Source organism: Fundulus heteroclitus, chromosome 12 (genome assembly GCF_011125445.2).
Source record: "Fundulus heteroclitus isolate FHET01 chromosome 12, MU-UCD_Fhet_4.1, whole genome shotgun sequence".
Taxonomy (NCBI): domain Eukaryota; kingdom Metazoa; phylum Chordata; class Actinopteri; order Cyprinodontiformes; family Fundulidae; genus Fundulus; species Fundulus heteroclitus.
Genome location: NC_046372.1, coordinates 24,688,745 through 24,713,916, shown reverse-complemented (window position 1 = coordinate 24,713,916; position 25,172 = coordinate 24,688,745). Strand labels below are relative to the sequence as shown.

At 42.0% G+C, this 25,172-nt stretch overlaps 1 protein-coding gene across 1 annotated transcript in view; it reads right to left on the bottom strand.

Moving 5' to 3' along the window:
• Window positions 1–869: 869 nt before the first annotated feature.
• fras1 (Fraser extracellular matrix complex subunit 1) overlaps window positions 870–25,172 on the bottom strand; it is a gene marked incomplete in the record, with an annotated part of 388,110 nt that continues 363,807 nt past the window's right edge. The window contains 14 exon segments of the mRNA XM_036144334.1: window positions 870–1,996; window positions 8,390–8,536; window positions 10,608–10,813; window positions 13,820–13,986; window positions 14,072–14,188; window positions 16,050–16,209; window positions 16,424–16,531; window positions 17,990–18,140; window positions 19,849–20,063; window positions 20,219–20,379; window positions 20,469–20,701; window positions 23,478–23,753; window positions 23,838–24,025; window positions 24,108–24,308. Of these exon segments, the coding sequence (XP_036000227.1) occupies window positions 1,427–1,996; window positions 8,390–8,536; window positions 10,608–10,813; window positions 13,820–13,986; window positions 14,072–14,188; window positions 16,050–16,209; window positions 16,424–16,531; window positions 17,990–18,140; window positions 19,849–20,063; window positions 20,219–20,379; window positions 20,469–20,701; window positions 23,478–23,753; window positions 23,838–24,025; window positions 24,108–24,308 (2,900 nt within the window).

Below are 25,172 nucleotides of genomic sequence, written 5' to 3'. Positions count from 1 at the left end.
TTAAACCAATTTTTTTTTAGTTTCATTTTAAATACATACATTAGTCAGAATTTCTGCAGGAAATTAATGTGTAAATCATTGTAGATCCAAAGGTTGAACAAGGGGTTTTCCTCATTTGTTGTATTAAAAGATGGTCATACAGTTTGCAAATTATTTAGAATAATTGAATTTGACTCTTTAACAGCAATAAACTGAACTGTTTTAGGTCTAGCAATATAACAGTGGTATTTTGGTCAGTTGTTCTTTGAAAACACTTGCTGTTCTTAGCCAGTTTTAATAATTGAATTCAAAGCAGATTTTAATGCACCAAAGTCTGCATTTGAGTAACTAAATGTTATTGGATAGATGTTAATATGAAATTAAAGAGAACGTCAAAAGTGTGTTTATTAAAAGATGAATACTTGGTGTTGTACTTAACATTTTAAACTGCAGGATTTAAACTTTGTTGCCCGAATTAAAAACTAAAAGCTTCAATCTGCATCAGCCACCTGCGTTGGTGGACCAAATCATTCTTGAAATGCAGTTGTGGGGCCACCCAAAATCTGTACAGGGGCCACAAATGGCCCCCGGGCCGCACTTTGGACATGCCTGTCTTAATAGGAAGCCAGATTAATGGTAAATGAGCTTTTCCGCTCACACTGACCACCCAAAGCGCTTCACACTACAGCCACGTTCACCCGATCCTACAAATCCACACACCGGTGCACAGATGGGTACCTGTAGCCAAGATAAAGCAAAATAAAAGCAACGGATATGTTTTATAGACAGCCGTTTAGATCGTGATGTCTAGTTGAGTCTACCGCGGTTTTGATCCAGTGTACAGGGGGAGCTAGTAAGGCTTAAAACATGTTTTAATTAAAGTAGTCAAAGTGAAGGAGGGACTAACTGAAGCTGTGACATAATTGCACTTGAGGCTTTCATTCATTTTCGTTACTTGCGCTCACCTGGCCAGCCAACGTTTGTCTGTGCTTTAAGCTTCCGCAGGAGCAGAGGCTAGTTTCCGTTCATTTTATCAGCAGGATGGGTGTGTGATAATTAAAGGGAAGATGCAGGTTAGGGCAGTTTCTTTTTTCTTTTCTCTTCCCCTGCCTGCCTCTTCACACAGCAGCGACATTTATATCGGTGAAATGAAACGATGGGAGCAGAGAGGATTCACCAGTGTCACCTTTGCGGCGGTGAAACCTGGGTGAGCGTAAACTAAAGATGGAGATGAAGGTCGGACGATCAGACCGCGCAGCTGAGCAGTTAGTGGATTCCTGAGGTAGCCCAGTTGCTTTGCATGTCGCACTCTTCCCTTTTTTTCAAAGCGGTACAAAAATACATAAACAAAAACATTTCATTCTTTTAAGTACAAATTCTCCTTTAGAAAATACCATTTTCTGATTCGCCTCGCCGTTTTTTTTTTTGTCCTTCCTCGTCCGGTGTTTCAGACCTCCGTGCCGTCGTTGAGGTTGTTGTGGAGTTTCACCTCCAGGTTGACCTGTTTCACTTTGCCGTTGGGCTCCTGGTTGCGGTTGATGTTGACGTTCCTCACGGTGCAGTGCTTGGAGCTGAAGTTCTTCTCCACACACTTGTCCATGCACACCTCCACCTTCGTGTTGAGGGGATACTCCTCGTAGGCCTTCGGCACCTTCGCCGTCTTCTTCGCCGAGCGCTTGCAGCGGCGGAACAGGAAGCAGGACGCCAGCAGCGCCAGGACCAGCAGGGTGACGGCGGCCACGCCGCCGCCCACAGAGCTGCCCACGTGGGCGTTGAAGGTGGCCGACTGGCCGACCTCCAGGCGGAGCGACTTCATGTTGGTGCCGTTCTTTACCTGGTCGCCCTCGTTGTCGTAGATCAGCGACTCGTCGAGCATCAGCCGGCCGCTGCGGTCCACCAGGTCGCGTCTGGAGCGGCTCACCTGGTACGTCACGGAGCGCTGAATCCTGGGGCTGGAGCGCGACTCTGGGCTGATCACATAGATCACCTGCAGGTACCACTGGTGGCCCGCCTCCACCTGTCAGTCACAGAGAGACAGGAAACGGGTCAGCTATAACTTCTCTGTTGGTTTACTTAGCTGGGACATTGAACATTCAACACTGTACTGTACAGTACTGACTGACATGAGTCCTACTTGAAGGACAGAAACTTCCTTGGGTTAGTAGGTAACTCTACATTTAATTCAATTTCATTTATTTAGCGTCAATTCATGCTACATGTCATCTCAAGGTTCTTTCCAAAGTCAGATTCCATCAGATTCTCCAGGTTGGTGAGAAAGTTTCCTCTCTAAGGAAACCCAGCAGGTTGCATCAAGTCTCTCCAAGCAGCATTCACTCCTCCTGAAAGAGCGTAGAGCCACAGTGGACAGTCGTCTGCATTGTTGATGGCTTTGCAGCAATCCCTCATACTGAGCATGCATGAAGCGACAGTGGAGAGGAAAACTCCCCTTTAACAGGGAGGAGAACCTCCAGCAGAACCAGAACCAGGCTCAGTGTGAACGCTCATCTGCCTCCACCCACTTAGAGAAGACGTCATTCGCCATCAGACACCACATAAATCACATGCGGGGTTCCCCAAGGCTCCATCTTGGGGCTCCTTTCTTTTTAACACATACATGCTCATCTCTTATTATAACAAACAAATAGCTCTTATTATAACAAACAGCGAGCTACCGTAACTACATGGACGACATACAGCTCTACGTCACAATGTGTGGATGTACCATAACCTAGTTCAGCTGAATAAAAACAAAACCAAAGCAATTAGTACTTTCAAGAGTAATCTAGGATGTTTTTCAAACTGTTATGGTGTTTTTTTGTTTTGCATATTTGACCCAGGCTGTAGGAAAGAGAAGCTTTTCCCAAGACAAAAAAGTTATAAAAAATAGTGATTAAATGTGTTTGGGACTACAAATGTCCTTTATTAAATCTGAATGCACGTTACATAAAAAAAAAATTGTGCCAAAGACAGATATAAGAGGCGCAGGAAGTGAACGAGGTGAATAAGTGATTGCAGTTGCGTGTGAATCAAATTCAGGAAATTATTATATTGATGTGCCTGTGAGACAGCGCTGAGGGAAAAAGGAACGAGTAGCTCTCGATTGGTGCTTTCACATAACCATTTCCACAAAAAAAGTCATTTGACCTTTTGCTTGTCGCTTTTTGAAAGAAAGTCGCTACAGGGGTCTGAAAAAAATGGGCAACACTGGACTGTCGTCTCTAGTTTTCCTTCCCTCCTGATAGCAGCGCAGCCGCTAGCTGCTAGCCGCTAGCCGCTAGCCGCTAGCCGCTAGCCGCTAGCCGCTAGCCGCTAGCCGCTAGCCGCTAGCCGCTAGCCGCTAGCCGCTAGTCGCTAGCCGCTTCACAGCCAGACAGGAAGGAGTACGCAGTGTTGGGTTTTCAAAATAAAGTAAATTCTAACATTTCATGATATTTAAATCGATTTTCAAACTCTTACATTAGTTTAAGTGTGCAAATCGATGCTATACATAATATAGGATATATATTTCTAAAACCTTACAGTGTTTTAACATGTATTTTTAAAAAAAATCATTCTGAAGGTGTGGCAGCTTTTATTTTGCAGCTTCAGTTATTAGGACTGATCAGGCCCGAGATCTGGGCTTAACATGAACTCAGACCTGAACCTGAACCTAAACACAATTACAAAGTCGGCTTTTTATCACCTGAAGAAATATTTCCAGGATTAAAGGACCAATGCCCCAACAGGATCTTGAAAAACGAATCCATGGGTTTATTTTTGGTCAAACTGATTACGGCAACAGTGCCTTCACAGATAAGTCAGCTGCAGCTGATCCTCTCTCCAGTGGTCGAAGGGCGACAGACAGGGCAACAAAATTACCAACTGTGCCTCCATGCAGCGCCATGTATGTAAGGCAAGGCAAGGCAAGGCAAATTTATTTATATAGCACAATTCAGTACAAAGACAATGCAAAGTGCTTTACATGATTAAAATATAGCAAAATAAAACAGAATAAGAGCAAGTAGGAATAAAATATAGAAAGAAAATAGAACAAAAAAGTGGTGATTCAGTTAACTAGGACAGTTGAAGGCAATTTTAAACAAATGTGTTTTTAATCTTGATTTAAAAGAACTCAGGCTTTCCGCACTTTTACAGTTTTCTGGAAGTTTGTTCCAGATAATTGGAGCATAGGAACTAAATGCTGCTTCTCCGTGTTTAGTTCTGGTTCTAGGTATGCAGAGAAGGCTGGAGCCAGAAGACCTTAATGGTCTGGATGGTTTATACGCTGATAACAAGTCTGTGATGTATTTAGGAGCTAAGCCATTTAAGGATTTATAGACTAACAGAAGTATTTTAAAGTCTATTCTCTGAGATACAGGGAGCCAGTGTAAGGACTTTAGAACTGGGGTTATGTGCTCTACTTTCTTAGTCTTAGTGAGGACGCGGGCAGCAGCGTTCTGGATCAGCTGCAGCTGTCTGATCCACTTTTTAGGCAGACCTGTGAAAACACCGTTGCAGTAATCAATTCGACTAAAAATAAACGCATGGATTAGTTTTTCTAGATCCTGCTGAGACATCAGTCCTTTAATCCTAGAAATGTTCTCCAGGTGATAAAAAGCCGACCTTGTAACTGTCTTTAGATGCTTTTGAAGGTTCAGGTCTGAGTCCATCACTACTCCCAGATTTCGGGCCTGATTAGTGGTTTTTAGCTGAAGCGACTGAAGCTGTGTGCTAACTTTTGATCTCTCCTCTATTGGTCCAAATATTATTACTTCAGTTTTGTTTTTATTCAATTGGAGAAAATTTTGGCACATCCACGTATTGATTTCTTCTAGGCATTTACTCAGTGCCTGAACTGGTTTATAGTCACCTGGTGACATGGTGATGTAGAGCTGTGTGTCGTCTGCATATTTATGGTAGCTGATGTTGTTATTTTTTATTATCTGGGCTAGAGGGAGCATGTAGATATTGAAGAGGAGGGGACCCAGAATGGACCCTTGGGGAACCCCAAATGGGATTTTTGTCATCTCTGATGTAAAGTTACCTACTGATACAAAAAAGTCCCTGTCCTTTAAGTAGGATTTAAACCAGTGGAGAGCTGTACCAGAGAGGCCGACCCAGTTCTCCAGGCGTTTTAACAGGATGTAGTGATCAACAGTATCAAATGCTGCACTAAGGTCCAATAGTACCAGCACGGTGGTTCTTCCACAGTCTGTATTTATATGGATGTCATTAAACACCTTGATCAGGGCGGTCTCTGTACTGTGGTGAGGAAACCTGACTGGAAAATATCAAATCGGCTGGTCGTTGTTAAGAAGGTGTTTAATTGTTGAAATACAGCTTTTTCAATAATCTTACTGATAAAGGGGAGGTTTGAGATGGGCCTGTAGTTCTGGAGTAGAAGTTTGTCTAAATTATTCTTTTTCAGCAGTGGTTTGATAATTGCTGTTTTTAGGGACTGGGGGAAAACACCTGACAGGAGGGACGCGTTTATTATCTGAATTAAATCAGACGCTATGACAGGTAAAACTTTTTTAAAGAAAGCTGCGGGGAGAACATCAAGACAGCATGAAGAGGAACTTAGCTGCTGAATGATCTGCTCTAAGCTTTTGTAGTTTATTTGGCTGAATTGGGACATTTTGTCAGGATAAGTTCCAGCTGAGTACCGCTTTGGTTCTGGAGCTGGTGTGGATGTACAAACTGATCCTCTAATTTTTAGGATTTTCTCAGTAAAGAAGTTAGCAAATTCATTGCAGGCCCTGGTGGAGTGGAGTTCTGAAGCCACGGACACAGGAGGATTTGTTAACCTGTCGACTGTGGCAAATAAGACACGAGCATTATTAATGTTTTTCTTGATGATCTCAGAGAAGAAAGATTCTCTTGCATTTTTCAGTTGTAAGTTATATCTGTTAAGTCTCTCTTTATAGATGTCATAGTGAACCAGGAGTCTGTTCTTTCTCCACCTGCGTTCAGCTTTTCGACATTCCCTTTTTTCACTTCTAACTGATGGAGCATTTCTCCAAGGAGATTTTTTCTTCCCGTAAAAAACCTTCATTTTAACTGGAGCAATGCAGTCAACGATGTCTGAGACTTTAGACTGAAAGTTATCTACTAGCTCATCTACTGAGTTGCAGCCCAAGGTTGAAGTAGCAGAGTAAGCTTGAATAAAATTTTCTGTGGCATTGTCCTTAAAGGTGCGTTTTCTTACGATGTCCCTTTGGCTAAATGAGTCACTGGTAATGATGCTTTCAAAGGTAACGGAGAAGTGATCGGATAAGGCAACATCAGTTACATTGACCTGTGAAATGTTTAGACCTTTAGTGATGATTAAGTCTAAAATATGTCCCTGTTTGTGTGTTGGCTGTTTAACATGTTGAGTTAAACCAAAGTTTCTAAGTGTGTCACACAGTTCTTTTGCACTTCTGTCTTCAGGGTTGTCAACGTGAAAGTTGAAGTCTCCAACAATAATTAAAAAGTCATAATCAACACATATCACAGACAAGAGGTCACTAAAATCATTAAAAAAGTTTGATGTGGACTTAGGAGGCCTGTAAACATTCAGAAACATAGTTCGTACCGGGCTCTTTACCTGGAGAGCCAAATGTTCAAAAGAGTCAAATTTTCCCAAAAACACCTTTTTACACTTTAGTGAATCATTAAACAATGTTGCTACTCCTCCACCTTTCCTTTGCTGTCTGCTCTCACAAAGAAAATTGTAGTTTGGAGGAGTCGACTCCAGCAGAATAGCTGCTTCATTAGATTCATGTAACCATGTTTCTGTTAAAAACATAACATCAAGATTATTGTCAATAATGAAGTCATTAATTAAAAGGGATTTTCCTGACAGAGATCTAATGTTTAATAAACCCAGTTTATATGATTTGGTGGTTGATGGTGTCTTTGTGGCAGGTTGCATCTGACAGTTTATGACTTTTAAGTACGACTGATTATTCCTGTCTGTTTTCCTTTTGCTTTTCTTATTTCTGCCACGTATCATAACAGATATTCCATGTTCTCCGTCAGGAGGCCCAGGCTTATGCTGGTGGCGGTCTTGACTGATAAACGTACAGCCAGGGCCTGCTGCATATCACAAGGACGTTATGCGAAGGTCTTCAGGACAGGCATGTTCTGTGATATGTAGAGGAGGAGGAGGATCTGGACCTCTGCGTCCTTTGGAAGATGCTGATTTAGTCACAGAACTGTGGTTCTCAGAATTAATATGTGGAGAGGATGTCAACCGTAGACCAATCTTAAGGACTTTGTTCATGTTGTGAGAAAAATCCAGGAAAGGAACCTCTGGGCTTTGTGGAGAAGAAGGCGAGGCGGGTGTAGTCCGGACCGGTGTTCGTGACGATGGCGATTCTTGGTCCTCTCGTTGTCCTGCTGAGATCTGGGAATCCTTCTGTAGCTCTGACGAAGCCTCTTTCTGTGTCATCTTTCTGGCCATCTTTATCTTGGCTTGTTCGGGCTGCACTGGGCTTATCTTTTGTTTTGGCACTGGATGTTCTTTGTTTTGGGACAAAGCTGATTCTGTATGGTTTACAGAATAGAAGATGTTTGAAATCAGCCGTTTTGCACCTGACCTATTTAGAGAGAAGCCATCTCTGTTGAACAGATGTCTTCTTTCCCAGAAGATGTTAAAGTTGTCTATGAAGGTTACAGTTGTTTCTTTGCATGTTTTTTCCAGCCATTTGTTTAGCATCAGAATTCGGGAAAAAATCTCGTCTCCACAAGCCACGGGCGGGAAAGGGACGCTGAGAAGCACCTTGACATTTTTGCCATGAACTAAGTTCAACAGACGAATGTAATCCTCTTTCAATACTTCTGATTTTCTTATCCGGGTGATGTCGCCCAGGGCTTCAGCTTGTATTATGAGTTTTTCCAAGGTCGGGCGCTCTTTCAAGATCCTTGGAAGGATGTCTAATAAATCAGACACCAGGCCATAGTTCGAATCGTTATAAATTAACACCTCTGTGTTTTTCTTGTTACAGAAATGTTTAATCCCACATACAGACCCACTGCATAAAATCAGGGTCCTTGGCCCCGTGGCAAGTCTTTTCTCTGATGTATTAGAGCGAAAGTCGTTGACGTACCTCTGAGTGTTGTCATGATTCTCCTGGGTCACATTTTGGAGCGGAGCGAATCTGTTTCGTAAAGGAATTATATGTATGTGTGTTTAACTTCTTTCCCCCAAAATAGTTGCAGTAAGTGTAAAACTGCTGGCTTACTAGCCCAGATACATTCTACATTTAACTGCATCTGGTATATTTATGGTTGGATAAACCCCAGCATGAAAGCCATAACCTGGACTAAATAGACACATTTTATGCAGCCTTTAAAAAGGTCAGAAAAGGTTGATTGTGTATTAGTGATGTGTAGTTTATCTGAAACCAGAACATGATCCCAGGTTGAGAACAGGAAGTGGGCTCACCTTGTAAAGAGCATCGACCTTCATGGTGAAGCCGTCGACACCCGGCATGGCCGCCATGGCCTGCAGCTCTGGGACGTCGGAGGCAAAATCAGCCTCGAATGGAACATCGTGAAAAAACTTGTCGCATACGTCCGGCTGTTTACGATCCTAAAACACAAAAATGTAAAAAAAACAAGCAGAGCAAACTGAAGCTGAGGAATAAACGGATACAAACATTACAGTTTAAACCTACATTTATAGTATAAAAACTGATTTTGTAACTACAGCAAAAATGCAAACTAACAAAAACTAAGAGACTTAAAAGCCTTATGGTAATTAAAATAACATGCAATATTTGGATATTATTGAAGAAATGGTGTCAAATCAGAGTGATTTGACTGGTTGAGCTGGTATGGAAAGTTGTTAAATTGAGAGTTTTCATTGAGCATAAAGAAAAAAAGTGAGACTCGGTTTTTGGGATACTTCCAGAAGTGAACAGGTTGTTTTCCCGTTTATTCCCTGGCAAACAGCAGCGTCTATGCGACTGAAATTAGAACTTCAAACTAATTTAGGCATCATGTAACGTAAATATGTGAGTTTGTATGCTTCTAGTGTACATTTATTGACTAAAATGAGAAGCTGATTTGCTGATCTTACACGCCTCGACACGTCCGGTGTGTTTGCTCAGTTAGGGACGTCTCAGAACGTAAAAAAGTTTATGTCTGATTTCTATGCCGGCTAACGGACTGTTAAAGCACGTGCTGAGGAATGCTGTGAAAACGTGAATGGGCTCGTTCATTTTTAGACCGAGTTTCTCCTCCCACGCCTCACTGTTTTGTCTGTGTGTTTTTTCTTTGTTAAAAACCTAATAATAGTGTTAAAGGAGCAATAAGCAAAAAAAAACATTATTTTACATAGAAGTAAGAATAGTTTTGTTAAGAGCTAAAGGTATATTTTTAGACGAGCTATGATTAAACGTCTCACACCGTCTCTGTGTTGTTCTCCAGCCTCATGTTTACAAAGCCGGGCCGGTGTAGGTACCAGATCGACTCGGGTCCTGCGCCTTCTGATGACGTCACTATACATGGTTGGTTTAACGTTTGCTCAATTGCGCAAAATATTGTAATTGGTCTGGACTAAAGTAATTATAGCGGGGTGTAGGTTTTATTCGAGAGCGGGATTGCGGTTTGTAAACGGACAATTTTACGAAGAAATTCTCCATGGTCCTTGCGCCTCCTAATGATGTTACCTTATGGCAACACAACTCAAACAACCTACATTGAGCCCGCGGTCTGCATTTGTAACGAATCAATTTTATTTAGTTAATTTATAGGTTTCTTTTTTCTCAAAAGCTTCAGGCTTAAAGATGAACATAGAAAATGTATAATAATCAACCCACTTTAATTGATAAAAATGAGGTAAAATATTTAGGAATAATGATTAGCAAGGACCACACTGGAAATTATAGAACAAATATTCAAGCCATTTTACAAAAAAAAAAAAAAAAAAAAAAAATATCAACAAATATTTGACAGTTGGCTCAATTTTTGGAAGAATATTGTTAACAAAAACGGAAGGGATAGCCAGATTAATTTATCCAGCATATATCTTAAATATACCAAATACTACAATAAAAAAATAATCAAATTCATCACAATTTCATCTGGAATAATATAAAACGTGTGATCAGAAAGAATGACATAGTAATATCAGTAGAAAAAGCAGGAATAAACGTTATTGATTTTAAAGTGATGAATGCCGTGATTAAATAAAAATGGCTGCAGACTTTTATTAAAATTAAAAGAGTTTATGGTTTATTTTCCCTTCACAACTTTAAAAAAAAAAAAAAAAATGTGAGGAAGGAAATTTCTCTTAAGGTGTAACTTTGATCTGGCAAAATTACCGATTAAATTGTCAGACTACCACAGAAGCATTCCAGAAAGATGTTAAAAGTTTTCATGCCTCGATTAAGTTACTGGAAAATAACCGTAAATTAACAAAATAAAATTGATTTGTAACAAATGGAGACCGCAGGCATAATGTAGTTTGTTTGAGTGGATTTGCCATATGATGACGTCATCGGGAAGCACCCGAGCCGATCTGGTACCTACACCGTTATGTGAACAGCTGCCACTCAGGGCTTAGCTCCTCCCTCCCCATGAAATGCCACCATCGCTTATTGCTCCTTTTAAAAAAACAAATAAAAATAAAACCCCAAAGGGATCAAAGGTATGCTCACCAGCAGCAGGAAACGATGTTTGAGGTGTTTGTTGGGTTGGATGCAGCCGTACTGCGGCCCCTCGTTATACAGAGTGCCGGTGGGGTCGAAGAAGGGAACGTAGCCGTCCCTGCCGGTGCACAGGTAAACCTTCTCCAGCTGCAGCTTGTAGGCTGCGTTCAGATTCTGCTCCGGGTTCCACAGCACTCTGCCGTACAGAGTCTGACCTGCAGGGGGCAGCAAGTGAGACCGGGCTGCAGTTTAACACTTTCTGGACTCAACGTTTAAGGAAAACAGTAAAATTAAGTGTGTTAATTAATTAATTTTGTTCTGTACGCACTCTGTGCATACAAAATGACAATAAAGTTTGTCTAAAGTCTAAGTCTAAGTATGGTCCTCTGCACCTAAAGGTTAACTAGGGAAATTACAAACTGCCCAGAACAGAGCTGCCAGGTTGGTTTACATTGTTCCATAAGAACAAACACCATCAGTACGTCACCTTTCCTGGTTAATGGTAGAGTAAAGATTGGTTTGCAATACAACAAAACTTTTTTAGAAACACTATCTACTCTTTTCAACCTGTTTTCTGATATAATCAAATTGTCAGATGGGATCAGGTTCATTCTTATGTGACAAGGTCAGCTAACGGTGGTCAGATGATGTTACCATATCCAAAATCAAACGCCTTAAAGAGAATAGTTATTTATTATGCCATAAGCTATTGGAATCATTTCCCACTGAATAATAAACTATAAAAAATAATAAAAGTATCTTTTAATTATTACTTGAGAATGCACAATTTAAATTTGTGAGAAGCGAATTAACATGTTTACTGTATGAAACTGAGAATTAATGTAATAGACATAAATGTAATAACTTATTCCGAATTATTTCTGATGACATCTATAATGTCTACAAAGTTTAATTGTTAAATGATTCTCGTTTTGTCCTGTGGATCCCAGGAAGACTAGCTGGTCCCACTTATGGTGACAGCACTGAGCTATATAATACACTGGAGTGCTGATTTTGCCGAAAAACTGAAGTCACTGGCCGCCATCTTGCTACTCCCTACTCTCACAGAATCCCACAGGATTTGGTTGCAACAACAAGCAGTTTTCTGGCTGTGTGAAAACGTTTCACAGGTAATTCTACAGTCAGTGGATGTACTAACACTATCAACTACTAGGAAATTAGGTGCTAAAATATTTTACATGTTATTCATATTAAATACATATATACATATATATATATATATATATATATATATATATATATATATATACATATATATATACATATATATATATATATATATATATACACACATATATATATATATATATATATATATATATATATATATATATATATATATATATATATATATATATATATTAGGGCTGGGCAACGATTAAAATATTTAATCGCGATTAATCGCCCTGATTAATCGCGATTAATCGCGATTAATCGCATTGTATTTACAAACTCCAAGAATGAATTCAAAAGTAGTGTAAAGAGCACTTTTATTTTAATGTTCTGCTGCCATATGAACAAAAGTGTTGTAACATTTGTAGCACTTATTTTATACTGGATATTTTCAACCCATCTATTGAATTTAGTGCACTAGTTGATCTTTTCTTCGTAAGAGAACAAGCACTGCAGCCAAAATATGGCCTTTTTTGACCTGCTGTATATTAGCCAGTCCCTAAGCTTGATGTATCATGAAACTGTTGACCTTTTGGGTTTTTATTTTATTATTACAATTTAATAATAATAATAATAATAATAATAATAATAATAATAATAATAATAATAATAATGTTATGTTCAGTGTTTTTTCGCTAATCCACCTCTTATATATTTCAATCCTTATGTAATTTTGTCTGTGTTGTGTGCACCTGCCTGTTGCTTTAATCCTATAAATTTCCCCGTCGTGGGATAAAAAAAGGATTAGCTAATGTTATCTTATCTTAAATAACACTTTTTAATATATGTACTAGGTTCTTTCAAGGTCTTAATTACATGTTATGTGTGGGCTCCAGTAACATCCATCCATCCATCCATCCATCCATCCATCCATCCATCCATCCATCCATCCATCCATCCATCCATCCATCCATCCACTGATCTACCTGGATGTTCCCAGGAGGACTGAAACGCCTCAGTCAGAGACGTCTGTCTGTGGGTCTGTCGGGGCAATGACAGAAGTTTCGTCTCCTCTCTCCGTTTCTGGGGCTCGACGTTTTCATGTTTTTTCACGTGCTTAGATAAATTTGTTGTGTTTCCACTTAAATGAACCGGCTTTTTACAAAACATACAGCTTGATTTCATTTACGGTATTAAAATAAAGCCGAACGGTGCTACTTCCTCTGTTCATGTTTTTTCGCTGCTGCGTTCTCTCTCAGCTGTTTGTGTATTAAGTTTGTGTGAGAGCTGAGTGGGCGGGCCAGGCTGAGCCTGCGTGCTGATTGGCTGGCGCCGCTGAGCCATGTAAGAGAGGGGAGGGGGAGCGGGAGAGTGCTGCTGTGACAGCGCTCTGCAGTCAGCGCGCCTGCTGACTGACACTGACTGAAAGCATGATGTGAGCAACATGCGTTAATGCGCGATAAAATAAATATCGCCGTTAATAGTCTAATGAATTAACGCGAAATTAACGCGTTAACTTGCCCAGCCCTAATATATATATATATATATATATATATATATATATATATATATATATATATATATGTGTGTGTGTGTGTGTTTTTGTATATTGTTATTTATATATTTATAAATGTTATATATATATATATATATATTTAAATAACTAAAATGCTAAATATTTCAGCACATGACTTTCTCATTACGTGATAGTTTTAGAACATAACATAAAAGTATATGGCATTTGACATTTTAAAAGTCTTAAGCCCCCCCTTAACATGAGAAAATCCTTGTTATTCGATGCTGTAGCGCACATATTCCCTAGTTACTGGGGGAAAATAGGGAGTACCAATATGGCGGCTGGTGGCTTCAAAGCGACTCGTTCAAACAGACGGTGATTAGCACTCCAGTGTATTATATAGCTCAGTGGGTGACAGCTAATGGGGATCTTTTTAACAATACACAATAAACAATTGAAGCTGAATATGAAGAATGCAGGATGGCCTAAAACTTTTGCACAGCATAGCAGAAGTTTTAAAAGCTTTTAAAACGCGATCCACGCGTGGATCCACGCTCATCAGGGCTCCTACCCATGGAGAAGGCCCCCTTGTAGTCCATCTCAGCCATGGCGACGTCGGCGCTGGCCGGATCCAACAGGAACACCTTCTCGTTGTTGCACAGCTGGAACTCCGTGTTGAGGGAGTAAACAACCGGGACGGGCCGGTTGGTCTGCTGGAAGGCGATCGGAACGAGGAACCTGTTGGGAGGGAGGACAACCGTTCAGGATTCGCCTGCGTGTGTTCACGGCACCGCTCGGCTTCCCCGGACGCCGCGAGCCGTACTTCTCTGGAGCGTGAGCCGTGCAGGACAGCGGTTTGTCCCCGGGGTCGATCCAAGGCTGGGTGGGCTGCACGGTGCACGGGATCAGCAGGACGGTGTATTCCCCGGAGTAGTCCTTCCTGCAGAACATGCAGCGGTTATTACCGCGAGCAAGGTGCTCACAGATGAATCAACAGGTAGGTGGGAACCATAAATCAGCAAAGATGTAGGACAGGGGAGACCAAAGTTGGGCCTGGGGGCCATTTGTGGCCCTTGGTTTGATTTTTCTTTATTCCTTTTTAAAAAAAGGGCCAAAATATCTGCTGCTATCAGATTTTACAATGCTGCACTGTAACTGTGACCATAACTGTAATAAGTAATGTGCAATAACTAATGTGCAATAATCTAATTAATACACTGTACTACAACCCGTGCAATAATCCTGATGTAGTGACTTCTGCTGCTATCACCACCTGAACATAAGTCAGTACACATGTATGTATGTAGAAATGTATACAATGTATATGCACATATATACGTGTAGGCACATAGATATATGTATATATTTAAGTATATATATATATATATATATATATATATGTATATATATATATATATATATATATATATAGACCACTAAGAATGTAAATAAGACATCATATGCCCATTCCTATTTCCTTTCCTTTTTTGTATTTTTTGGTATTCTTTTTGACCCATTGTATATACGAAGATTCACTGTATATAACTGAATGCACCTTTCCTACTCTGCACCTTCTTGTATGAGCCGATGTGACGAGTGAATTTCTCCATTGTGAGATCAATAAAGACTATCTTATCTTATCTTATCTTAAATATCGCAGATAAGTTAACATCTCACAATTGAAAATGTCACGTACAACAAACTGTATTTTAATAACCACATTTTTTACATTCTCTTTAATTTCACAGTAAATAAAATCACGGTTTTATTCAAATGCAGACTTTGGTGCACCAAAACATGTACTGAATTATTTCTTAAAATTGGCTAAATACAAGAAGTGCTTTTCAAAAACTGACCCAAATCCTTGTTTGATTGCTGAAATTAGACAAAAAAATATGTTTTCATTCGAGCCCAAAAAAAATTGCTGACTGTCAGACAGAAAACTGTCTGACCGTCTTTTAATGAGGTAATCATGCAAAACCCCTTTTAAGTTTTGGGTCTGCAATGATTTAAACATCCCCTTTATACAGAAAATCTGACTGATTAGTTTAATTAAAATATCGCATTACCGTATTTTGTGGAGCAGGTCAAAAAATATTTTAGACTTAGACTTAGACAACTTTATTTGTCATTCGGTATGCACAAAGTGCGTACAGAATGAAATTTCGTTTCGTACAGCTTTTGTAAATCGCAGTAGAAGTTAAATTACAGTTTTAGGTGCGGCAGAGATTTAGAAGTAAACAGTGGATTTTAAATATACAGTATACAAACAATTGAAATGTAACAAAAAAGAGACATTATTTATGTACAGATTGGATTGTGCAAGGGCATTTGTGCATGAATGCATTTGTTTGTGCAATTTTAAGACCAGGAGTCCAATAGCATTTTTAATGCTTTATGAGCTGCAATGATGCAAAAATGTGCAAAAAATGCAAATGTTATGCAGTTTGTGGGTTGTAGTTTAGCAGTTCAACAGCAGTTTAACAGTCTGATGGCAGCAGGTAAAAAGCTTTTGCACAACCTGGTGGACCTGCAGTGGATGCTGCGGAACCTCTTCCCAGAGGGAAGCAGGGAGAACAGTCCATGATCTCAATATACTATTTGGGTAATTTTAACTGGTTTCCAAAGTGCATTTCTGGTCCTCCAGTACTTTTGACTTAACAATTTTGGCCTACGTGATGAAAAGTTTGGACACCCTCGATGACGGACATCCTTCCCCTCCATGCTGTGCGTTTAAATGGAAAATGCAAGCCGCCCCACGGATTGTCCTGCCTTCTGTGTTTTAAGTTTGATGTTCCCACCTGCTGTAGGAGCTGGTGGCCCGCCACAGCTGGTACGGCGAGTCGAAGGTCTGGGCGCTCCACAGAAGCTGCATGTCGAACTCGATGCCGCCCAGGTGGTCGGGGGCCATCAGACGGGACTTATGGCCCGGCAGAGTGTGATGATCCAGAACAAACTGACCTGAAGGTGAGGGGTGAAAGGTATGAGATTAGACTTTTCTGCTGAAATCACCAAACAAACACCAGCAGCTCTAACCTGCAGCATGTATATTAGGCTTTATTGTGCTGCTATGTCTCCATAAAACATGTAAAATCAGGGCTATTTACTTTAGAAGAGACCTGATGAAGTAACCTGTGCTGCTTTGGAGAGGACTTCTCCCTTCCTGTGAACTGACCTCTGAACTTGGCGTGAGTTTTGAACTCAATGACGAGCCGTCCGTCCTCTCTGATGAAGATCCTGATGATCTGCAGCCTGGCGGAGAGGACGCTGTCAGTCTGGATGCCTGCAGTCAGGAGAACAACGCAGCGCTGATGAGAGCCAGAGAGCAACCCTTATCAAAACAACCTCTTCCCGGGTTATCTGACGCTAAACGATCCAGGGTTTACTGTCAGGTTTTGGTGCAGATACCTGAAGCGAATGATCAGGAGTGAGATCACAGCAGTGGGCCTGGGTTTTTACATGCATTAAAGCTACAGTTGGTAATCCTGTTCAGAAACACTTTTTGTTATACTGGGTGAAATCTTCCTTCCATCCTGACAGTAGTCAATACATTATGTATTCACAAAAAGAAGGATTAAAATTAGATCTCTGTGGGAGCTGCAGGCCTGTAAAAACTACCGGTCTCCACCATTTGGGCTGAAGAGCAGGGATTTGTCAGAGTTTTGTTCCTGCTCCACCCCCCTGTCCCTCATATTCCAAAAAGAATCACCTCATCTATTGGTTGTCCCACATGTCAATTATTCACGCCAGTGTGCGTGCTCGTTCCTTGTTAGTTTCTGCTTGCATGCTGCGAATGCACACTTATATAGTTTGGGGGGGTCGTGGCCGAGTTGTTAGAGCAGCGAGCTTGCACTCAGAGAAGGATGCAAGTACCCGGTTCGATCCCCACTGCCTGCACTCTGGGTCCCTGAGCAAGACCCTTAACCCCAGATTGCCCCCCAGGCGCTGCACATGGCAGCCCACTGCTCCCCAAGGGGATGGGTTAAGATGCAGAAGTGAATTTCTCCATTGTGAGATCAATAAAGTTAAATTATTATTATTATTATTATTATTATTATTATTATGTATGCTGTTAGCTTAGGGCAGGAGTCACCAATATGGGGCCCGCGGGCACCAAGTAGCCCCCCCAAGGACCACATGTGAGGCCCACTAGCCTGTTTTAAAAAATTACATTACTCTTCCTGTTTATTCACACTGTATTATATATAATATGATAAATATATAAAACAAAGCATGAAAAATATGTTTATTTCACAAAAAGTTAAGGTGAACTTTGACTCTTCTAGCTCAAAGGTCAGTACTGGAAGCCCTTCCTGTGACAAAGCACCAATGAAGTAGCTCTCAGTTTCACAAAGGTTGGTGACCCCTGGCTTAGCGGCTAGGTTAGCGGTTAGCTTAGCGGTTAGCTTTGGCGTTAGCCGTTCATTGTAGCTCCGCTGCTCCCACCGTAGACTTTGAACATGGCTGAGAGTCACAAGAAGCGAACTGTGTTCATGTTTATGAGAAGAAGAGGAAGGCGTCAGTAGAAAGAAATAAGACCAGAGTGGATTTGGGAGATTATTTTCATGCCATCTCCCTGAGGAGTGGAAGAGCAGGTAAGACGGTCTTGTGCAGTTATTCAAAAAGAGACTTGGGGAAACTTCCAGGAAAAATTGCCGAGCCTAGCTTTAATTAACATCATTTGATCATAAAGACACCAATATTCCAGGTAATCTTTATTTTCTCAGTGTTTGTTCCTGACCTGTCCTCCAGAGCACCGTGTCGTAGAAGAAGGAGAACTCCATCTCAGTGTGATGCTCGAGAGAGGCCCAGCCTCTGGGGGCCGTCACATAGATGTAGGACACGTAGAGAGGAACCTGCACAGTCAGGAAGGACTGAGCCGAGTCCCGAACCTGAAAAAAAAATAAAAAAATACAATAAAGAAAACAGAGAAAAAGTGTTTTGTTTAATTCTGATTCTCCACCAACATCCAAGGTTCCTATGTGGTCTAGAAAAGAATGGAGGAGTCTGGAATTTGATTTAAATGTTAAATAAGAATGAAAGAACAAATACAGTTCATCATCCATCTACTGTATATGTCCATCCATCCATCCATCCATCCATCCATCCATCCATCCATCCATCATCCATCCATCCTCTTGTCTTCAGACAGGAACCTCTACACCAGTGTTTCTCATTCCTGATCCTCAGGAGCGTATGTCCTCCGTGTTTTAGATGTTTCCCCTCTGCTGTACTCCTGATTTAACTGAATCAGTGATCCTCAGACTTCTGCAGCGCTTGACGGCATGTTGAAGTAATGTGATCATTTGAATCGGGTGCGTTTGGAGCACAGATGCATCCAAAACACGAAGGACAGCGAGTCCGCAGGGCCGGGTTTGAGAAGCTCGCCTTCAAATCACAAAAAGCCTTGTTGACACAACCATGCTAATCCAGTAGATGGTGTTTAAAATTAAGAGTGTTTCTAAAATCAGAAAAATCACATCACACATTTTTTTTAATGAAATCATTCATCATTTCCCAGAATAATGAACCTTTTCATCACATGTTTATGTGGACAAGGATAAATCATGCTAGAAAAACAAATTAAAAACCGGGACCTTTTAGTTTAGAATATCCAGGGAGTACAGCAAAAAAACAAATATTAGAAGATATATATTTTGAACAAAAATGTAAAATTTCTGAAAAATAAGTTATTTTCTATGCATTCAATGCTTGGTTGGGGCTCCTTATGCATAAATGACTGCATCAGTGCAGCGTGGCACGGGGGAGATCAGCCTGAGGTGTTCACACTTTTTTCTTCCACTCAACTTTCTATGACTATGCTTAGATGCAGCCCTTTGTGAACAACCAGCTTCTTTAACAATGACATTTTGTGGCCTTCCCTCCTTGTGGAGCGAGTCAAAGTCCAGTCAGCAGTCCTCGCCATGATTGTCTAGCCTACTGACCCAGACTGAGACCAATTAGAGGCTCCGACAACCTTTGCAGGTGCTTGGAGTTAATTTGCTGACTGGGGTGAGACGCCAGGAGTTTCCCATGTCTAACCATTTCACATTACTCTAATTTCCTCAATTTTCGGTTTTCATTATTTAAAAAAGCCATAATCATAAAAATTACAAGAATAAAAGGCTTGAAATGTTTCACTCCATGTGTAACAGATCTATATAATGAGTTTCGCTTTCTAGTATAAGTGACAAAAAATATGAAGCTTTGTCAAGATTGAGACGTGCCTGTATTTTTATAAGAAATAATTTTCTGTTTTGCAGATTAATGAAACTTTATCATCTGATTTCCAGTCGGACAAGGACGAAGGAAGAAAACCTGCTAAAAACTGACATTTTTAGTGAAAATCCACATGTTAGCAAAATTCTCATGTTTCTTTTCAAGAAAAACACCTTTGCCTCTTAGGTGAACCGTGCAAACACAGCAGAAAGAGATTACTTTGTAGAAAAAAAATGTCAAAGTGTGGATGATCATGTGTCAGAAGTTTAAGAGCCAGGAAGAGGCTTTAGAAAGGCATTCTGCAGGAGTGAGGCTGTAGCTCTACCCTGCATATCTCATGTCTGCATCTAGAGAGAACGGCCGTCTGCCTGTGCTGCACACCTGGAAGTCGGCGGTGACGGAGCCCCCGCAGACGTCGATGAGCTCCGTCATGTCGTAGTAGGCGTCGAAGGTCCAGATGCAGCTTTTCAGGTTCAGGTGCTTGTAGAGCTGGATGCTCTTGGCCTCGCGGACGCCGGGGTTAAACTGGTACGGGCGGTCGTAGCCTGGTCCGAGGGAGATGCTGTCGTAGGACACGTCATCCAGGAAGCCAGACTCTGTGGAAGGACATCGACACCGTCTCTAAAAGTTCGCCTCAGTCTTTAAAGCACAACTCTGCAGCTTTTCAGAGAAGAAAAGTACTCCCCTCCCTGAACATCTATGTTGTGAATGAAACTCGGCCTCTAAGGAGTTACAGACTTTGGCGACTGACCAGAAAGCCCCTGCAGCTCTTTGATGGTGACCAGGTTGGAGCAGACGTGCTGCTGCCGGTAGATGGACTCTGAGAGCAGGAAGTGGAGGTTGTGCAGCGGCATGGTGGACACCAGCGGGAGCATGCCGTCCTGATGAGGGATCTGCACGGAGATGTGGATGCTGTGCAGGGAGAAAAAAAAAAAACAGCCGGTTTACAAAAATAAGGTTTGAACAAAGTCCTCAGGAACTGTTCATCAGAAAGTACGGACCGGTTGGGGTGTTCCTTGTGCTTCACATCCAGGTATTTGAGCGAGGCGATGAAGGACTGGGCCTGGAAGCCTCTGGCGGTTCCCGTGGTAACAGGGGTGTGGCAGATGGAGCCGTCAGTGCCGATGGTGACGACGTTGCTCCTCAGCGGCGTGCCGAGGTGACCGGCTTTGTCCCGGGCCTGAGCCACGCAGCGGACGTGGAAACGACGGCTGAAATAAATGCTGTCCAGAACCTGAGGGGAGCAAAATGACGAAGGTTTAATTAGTCGTAATCGTTTTTGTTCATCAAAAACGGAACGATTTCTGCAATTAGTTGTAGGATTGGAAATAAAATAGTTTGTTGTTATTTCAACTTTTTTTTTCTTTTTTCTCTTTATAGAAGGTACACCTGGTCAGGCGTTCTGTTAGCTGTGACATCATCAGGGGAGGCAGATCATCCACTATTACCATCTAACATAGAAAGTACTCCTGGGTCAATGTGAGCTTCTGTGCTTTCTGTGTCTCTGCTCTGTCTTCTCTAAGCCCCAGTGGGTGGAGGCAGATGAGCGTTCACACTGAGCCTGGTTCTGGTTCTGCTGGAGGTTCTCCTCCCTGTTAAAGGGGAGTTTTCCTCTCCACTGTCGCTTCATGCATGCTCAGTATGAGGGATTGCTGCAAAGCCATCAACAATGCAGACGACTGTCCACTGTGGCTCTACGCTCTTTCAGGAGGAGTGAATGCTGCTTGGAGAGACTTGATGCAACCTGCTGGGTTTCCTTAGAGAGGAAACTTTCTCACCAACCTGGAGGATCTGATGGAATCTGACTTTGGAAAGTGACTTGAGATGACTTATTGTGAATTGGCGCAGTATAAATAAAATTGAATTGAAATACTCTATTGAATGGAACAATTTCTCAGCCTTATAGAAGAAATGTGTTTTGAGCGAAGAGCCAGTTAGTGCCCATTCATCCAGAGCCAAATCTAAATAAGGCCCACACACACACACACACACACACACACACACACACACACACACACACACACACACACACACACACACACACACACACACACACACACACACACACACACACACACACACACACACACACACACACGTAGGTGTTTCCGGCGTCCCACTGTGAGGAGGGTTTGGAGCAGACCCAGCTCTCATCGTTTGACTCCCACGGCTGGATGGTGAACATTGTGCACAGCAGGAAGCTGAGGACAAAGGAGTTCTTAGGAAGCTGCTGCCCTTGCAACCCAGTCTGCAACAATGTTCAGAATTTTGTCCAGCTTTATGCAGATAAACAGAAACTGTAATTTTTGGTCCCAAAGCTATAAGGATCAAAATTGGTAAAATCGTAAATTCAATGAGGCTAAATACCATGGAGCATCTGAGAAACCTGGGTATGGATTTGGACTGGGATCTACCTAATGTCTGTTAGTAAATCAGCTAACTATTGTCTTAACAACAAAGGGGTTATTGTCAAAAACACGACACAGAAAAACTGCTGTATGGCTTTTATCTTCAGTAGGTCAGATTACAGCAACAGTGTCTTCACTGGTGTCTAAACAAAAATCAAGCAGGCGGTTTAACGCTTCCAAAATGCTGCTGCCAGAGTCGCGACCCACTCCAGGATAAAGGATCCTATGAGAAGCAGCATTACTGCTCCAGTTCCCTGTTTGTCAAATAATAGATTTTTAAATTCTATCGGTCCGTAAAGCACCAAGTGATCTAAAGCCGAAACACATTTCTGAGCAACTTGCTGAGTATGAACCATGTAGAAATATTCTTTATTATGCCTCAGTGGGGAAATTCAGAGGTCCCAGCAGCAAAGTGACAGACAAATGGAAGCATGCAGATACACACAAGAATAAAAAATATGAAAACAAAGAAAACGAAAAAGAGACTGTATAGTGAGGGCAAACATAATAACAAAATACTGTACAGTTATTAGCTATTAGAAATAGCATATTCAGATAAAAAAATGTGCAACTGAGTACGGCGATATATACTAACCAACTACATTCAATATGTGTATGTTTATGTTTATGTCTTTTACGCTCTGTTGTTTTCTTCCTAAGTGGCATCAGTCAAAATATGCGTCGTAAAGCGGGAAAAAAACTTATATAAGTCGCACCAGACTATAAGTCACATTTATTTAAAAACGTATTTCACACAATCCAAGACTAAAAACTGACATTTAATCTGGTAAAGCAATTCATTCAATTAACCAGCTGCATCCACAACCCGATGAATAACCTGGAACATACCTGGGAGGATGAATGGGGAAAATTAGCATAACAAGCTAGCAACTCCAACCTGAAAAGTTCTCATCAGAGCATTTCGGGCAAATTACGCTGAAATCAGACAGTGAGCGTAACGGTGCTACGTGCTAAGCTAACAGTACGACACGGATGTTTCAGAGCAACATGAATCTCAGCCCATCAGTGAAGTTCAACCCGCCCGGACAACAGAGCTGTAAGCTAGCGCTAGCTGCTATTAGCTTCACAGACAGCCCTATAAGGTCTGATTCCTTAGAGCTGCACCACGCAACGCTTCACTGTGTGACTGAAACTGTGAAACAACAAACATGTGTTTAGTCTTTGTTGTTTATAAGTTAATGTTTCAATTATTGAAAGGTTCACGAGCAGGATAGTTTTCACATGCCTAGAGCGCCCTCTTGTGGCCATTAGATGGTAATGTTTACTACTTGGTTCATGTCGGTCGGTATGAATTACCATTTAAAATTTATATATAAGTCACACCTGACTATAAGTCACAGGATCGGCCAAACTATGAAAAAAAGTGCGACTTATAGTCTGAAAAATATGGTAACCTAACAATAATGTGTTTGGGCTGTGCGAGGAAGCTGAAGTACCCAGAAAGCTCTATGCAGAGAGCCCCCAGGCCAGTATCTGACTCCTAGGATCTTCTTGCTACCGGCACCAGTACTACCCAGTTAACTGAACGGACCTGAATTGTACATTAGCTCTGAACGGGTGCCGTCTACCATCCCGTCTCACCATGTGGTTGACGCTTGTGTACGGCGTCGTGTCTGTCACCGTCTCGAACGGGGAGCGGGCTCCGCTGGAGTCCGTGGGCGCCGCCACCTCCCAGGAAAAGTGGACCTGGGTCTGGTTGATCCCCGCCTCGGCGCAGTGCTCCTTCATCACAGAGTGCTTTGGGTAGTGGGGGTCACAGGGGGTCACGCACACCAGAGGGTAGCCGGGAGAGGGCGTCTTCCTGCTGCCTTCTTTGGTCACCTCCTGGACGTGATCGTAGTCGGCCAGAGAGACCACCTGTAGAGGCAGGGAGAGCGAGACGCTGCGGTCCGGAGTTCTGGAGCATGTATTGAAGAAGAGACGAGCGGAGGGTGGTCTTACCATCGGTGGGGCTGGGAGGATGAGACTGCCGGCCGCCTCCTGATCCAGAATGGTCACCGTCGCCGTGGTGATGTCACCGAGCACAGCCTCCACCGGATCATCAGGACCGAGCACCAGGGAGAACGATTCATGCCACTCTCTGTCTTCGTTAGACAGAATCTCCACCGTGAACACGATGTGGTCCATTCCTTCAAAACAAGACAGGTACAGGTGATGTGATCCCTGCGAAGCCACACAGCCAAAACCCGACCAGAGGTTCTTTCCACTGACCAGGGGTGAACTTCAGGACCCGACTCTTGGGATTGTAGTCCACTCCGGACTGGGCCGATCCGTCCCTGGTGCTGCAGCGGACCTTGGACGTTCTGTCCAGGTCTCCCCGGCGCATCACCTTGATGTTGAGTGCCTCGACGCCGTCGGGACCGGGAGGTTCTCTGACCTGGTAGGACGCCTGCTCGAACTCGATGGTGGGAGCTGGAGGAACAGGAGGTCGACCAAAACAATTTAACTTCAGGGAAATTCAAACAGTAACAGGGTAAATCAACCCAGACCGGGACCCGAACCCAGAACAACCGTATCGAGGACTATGGTCTGCCTAAAAAGTGGATCAGACAGCTGCAGCTGATCCAGAACGCTGCTGCCCGCGTCCTCACTAAGACTAAGAAAGTAGAGCACATAACCCCAGTTCTAAAGTCCTTACACTGGCTCCCTATATCTCAGAGAATAGACTTTAAAATCCTTCTGTTAGTCTATAAATCCCTGAATTAGCACCTAAATCCATCACAGACTTGTTATCAGGGCATCAACCCTCCAGACCACTCAGGTCTTCTGGATCCAGCCTGCTCTGCAGAACCAGAACCAGAACCAGAACCAGGCATGGAGAAGCAGCATTTAGTTCCTATGCTCCACTGATCTGGAACAAACTTCCAGAAAACTGTAAAAGTGCGGAAAGCCTGAGTTCTTTTAAATCAAGATTAAAAACACATTTGTTTAAAATTGCCTTCAACTGTCCTAGTTAACTGAATCACCACTTTTTTGTTCTAATTTCTATCTACATTTTATTCCTACTTGCTTTTATTCTGTTTTAATTTGCTATATTTTAATCATGTAAAGCACTTTGCATTGTCCCTGTACTGAATTGTGCTATATACATAAATTTGCCTTGCCTTGCCTTGCCTATGGCCCTGCTTTACCTACTGAGGCACCCAGGCGTCCAATTTAATGTCACCTGTGAAATCTCCTTTTAAAGGTGGATCTGAGGGGTCCAAATAAAACACCATTAGATGTACAGTAGCCACCAGTAGCTTCAACGTCTGACAGTTTAATTTATTTCTACAC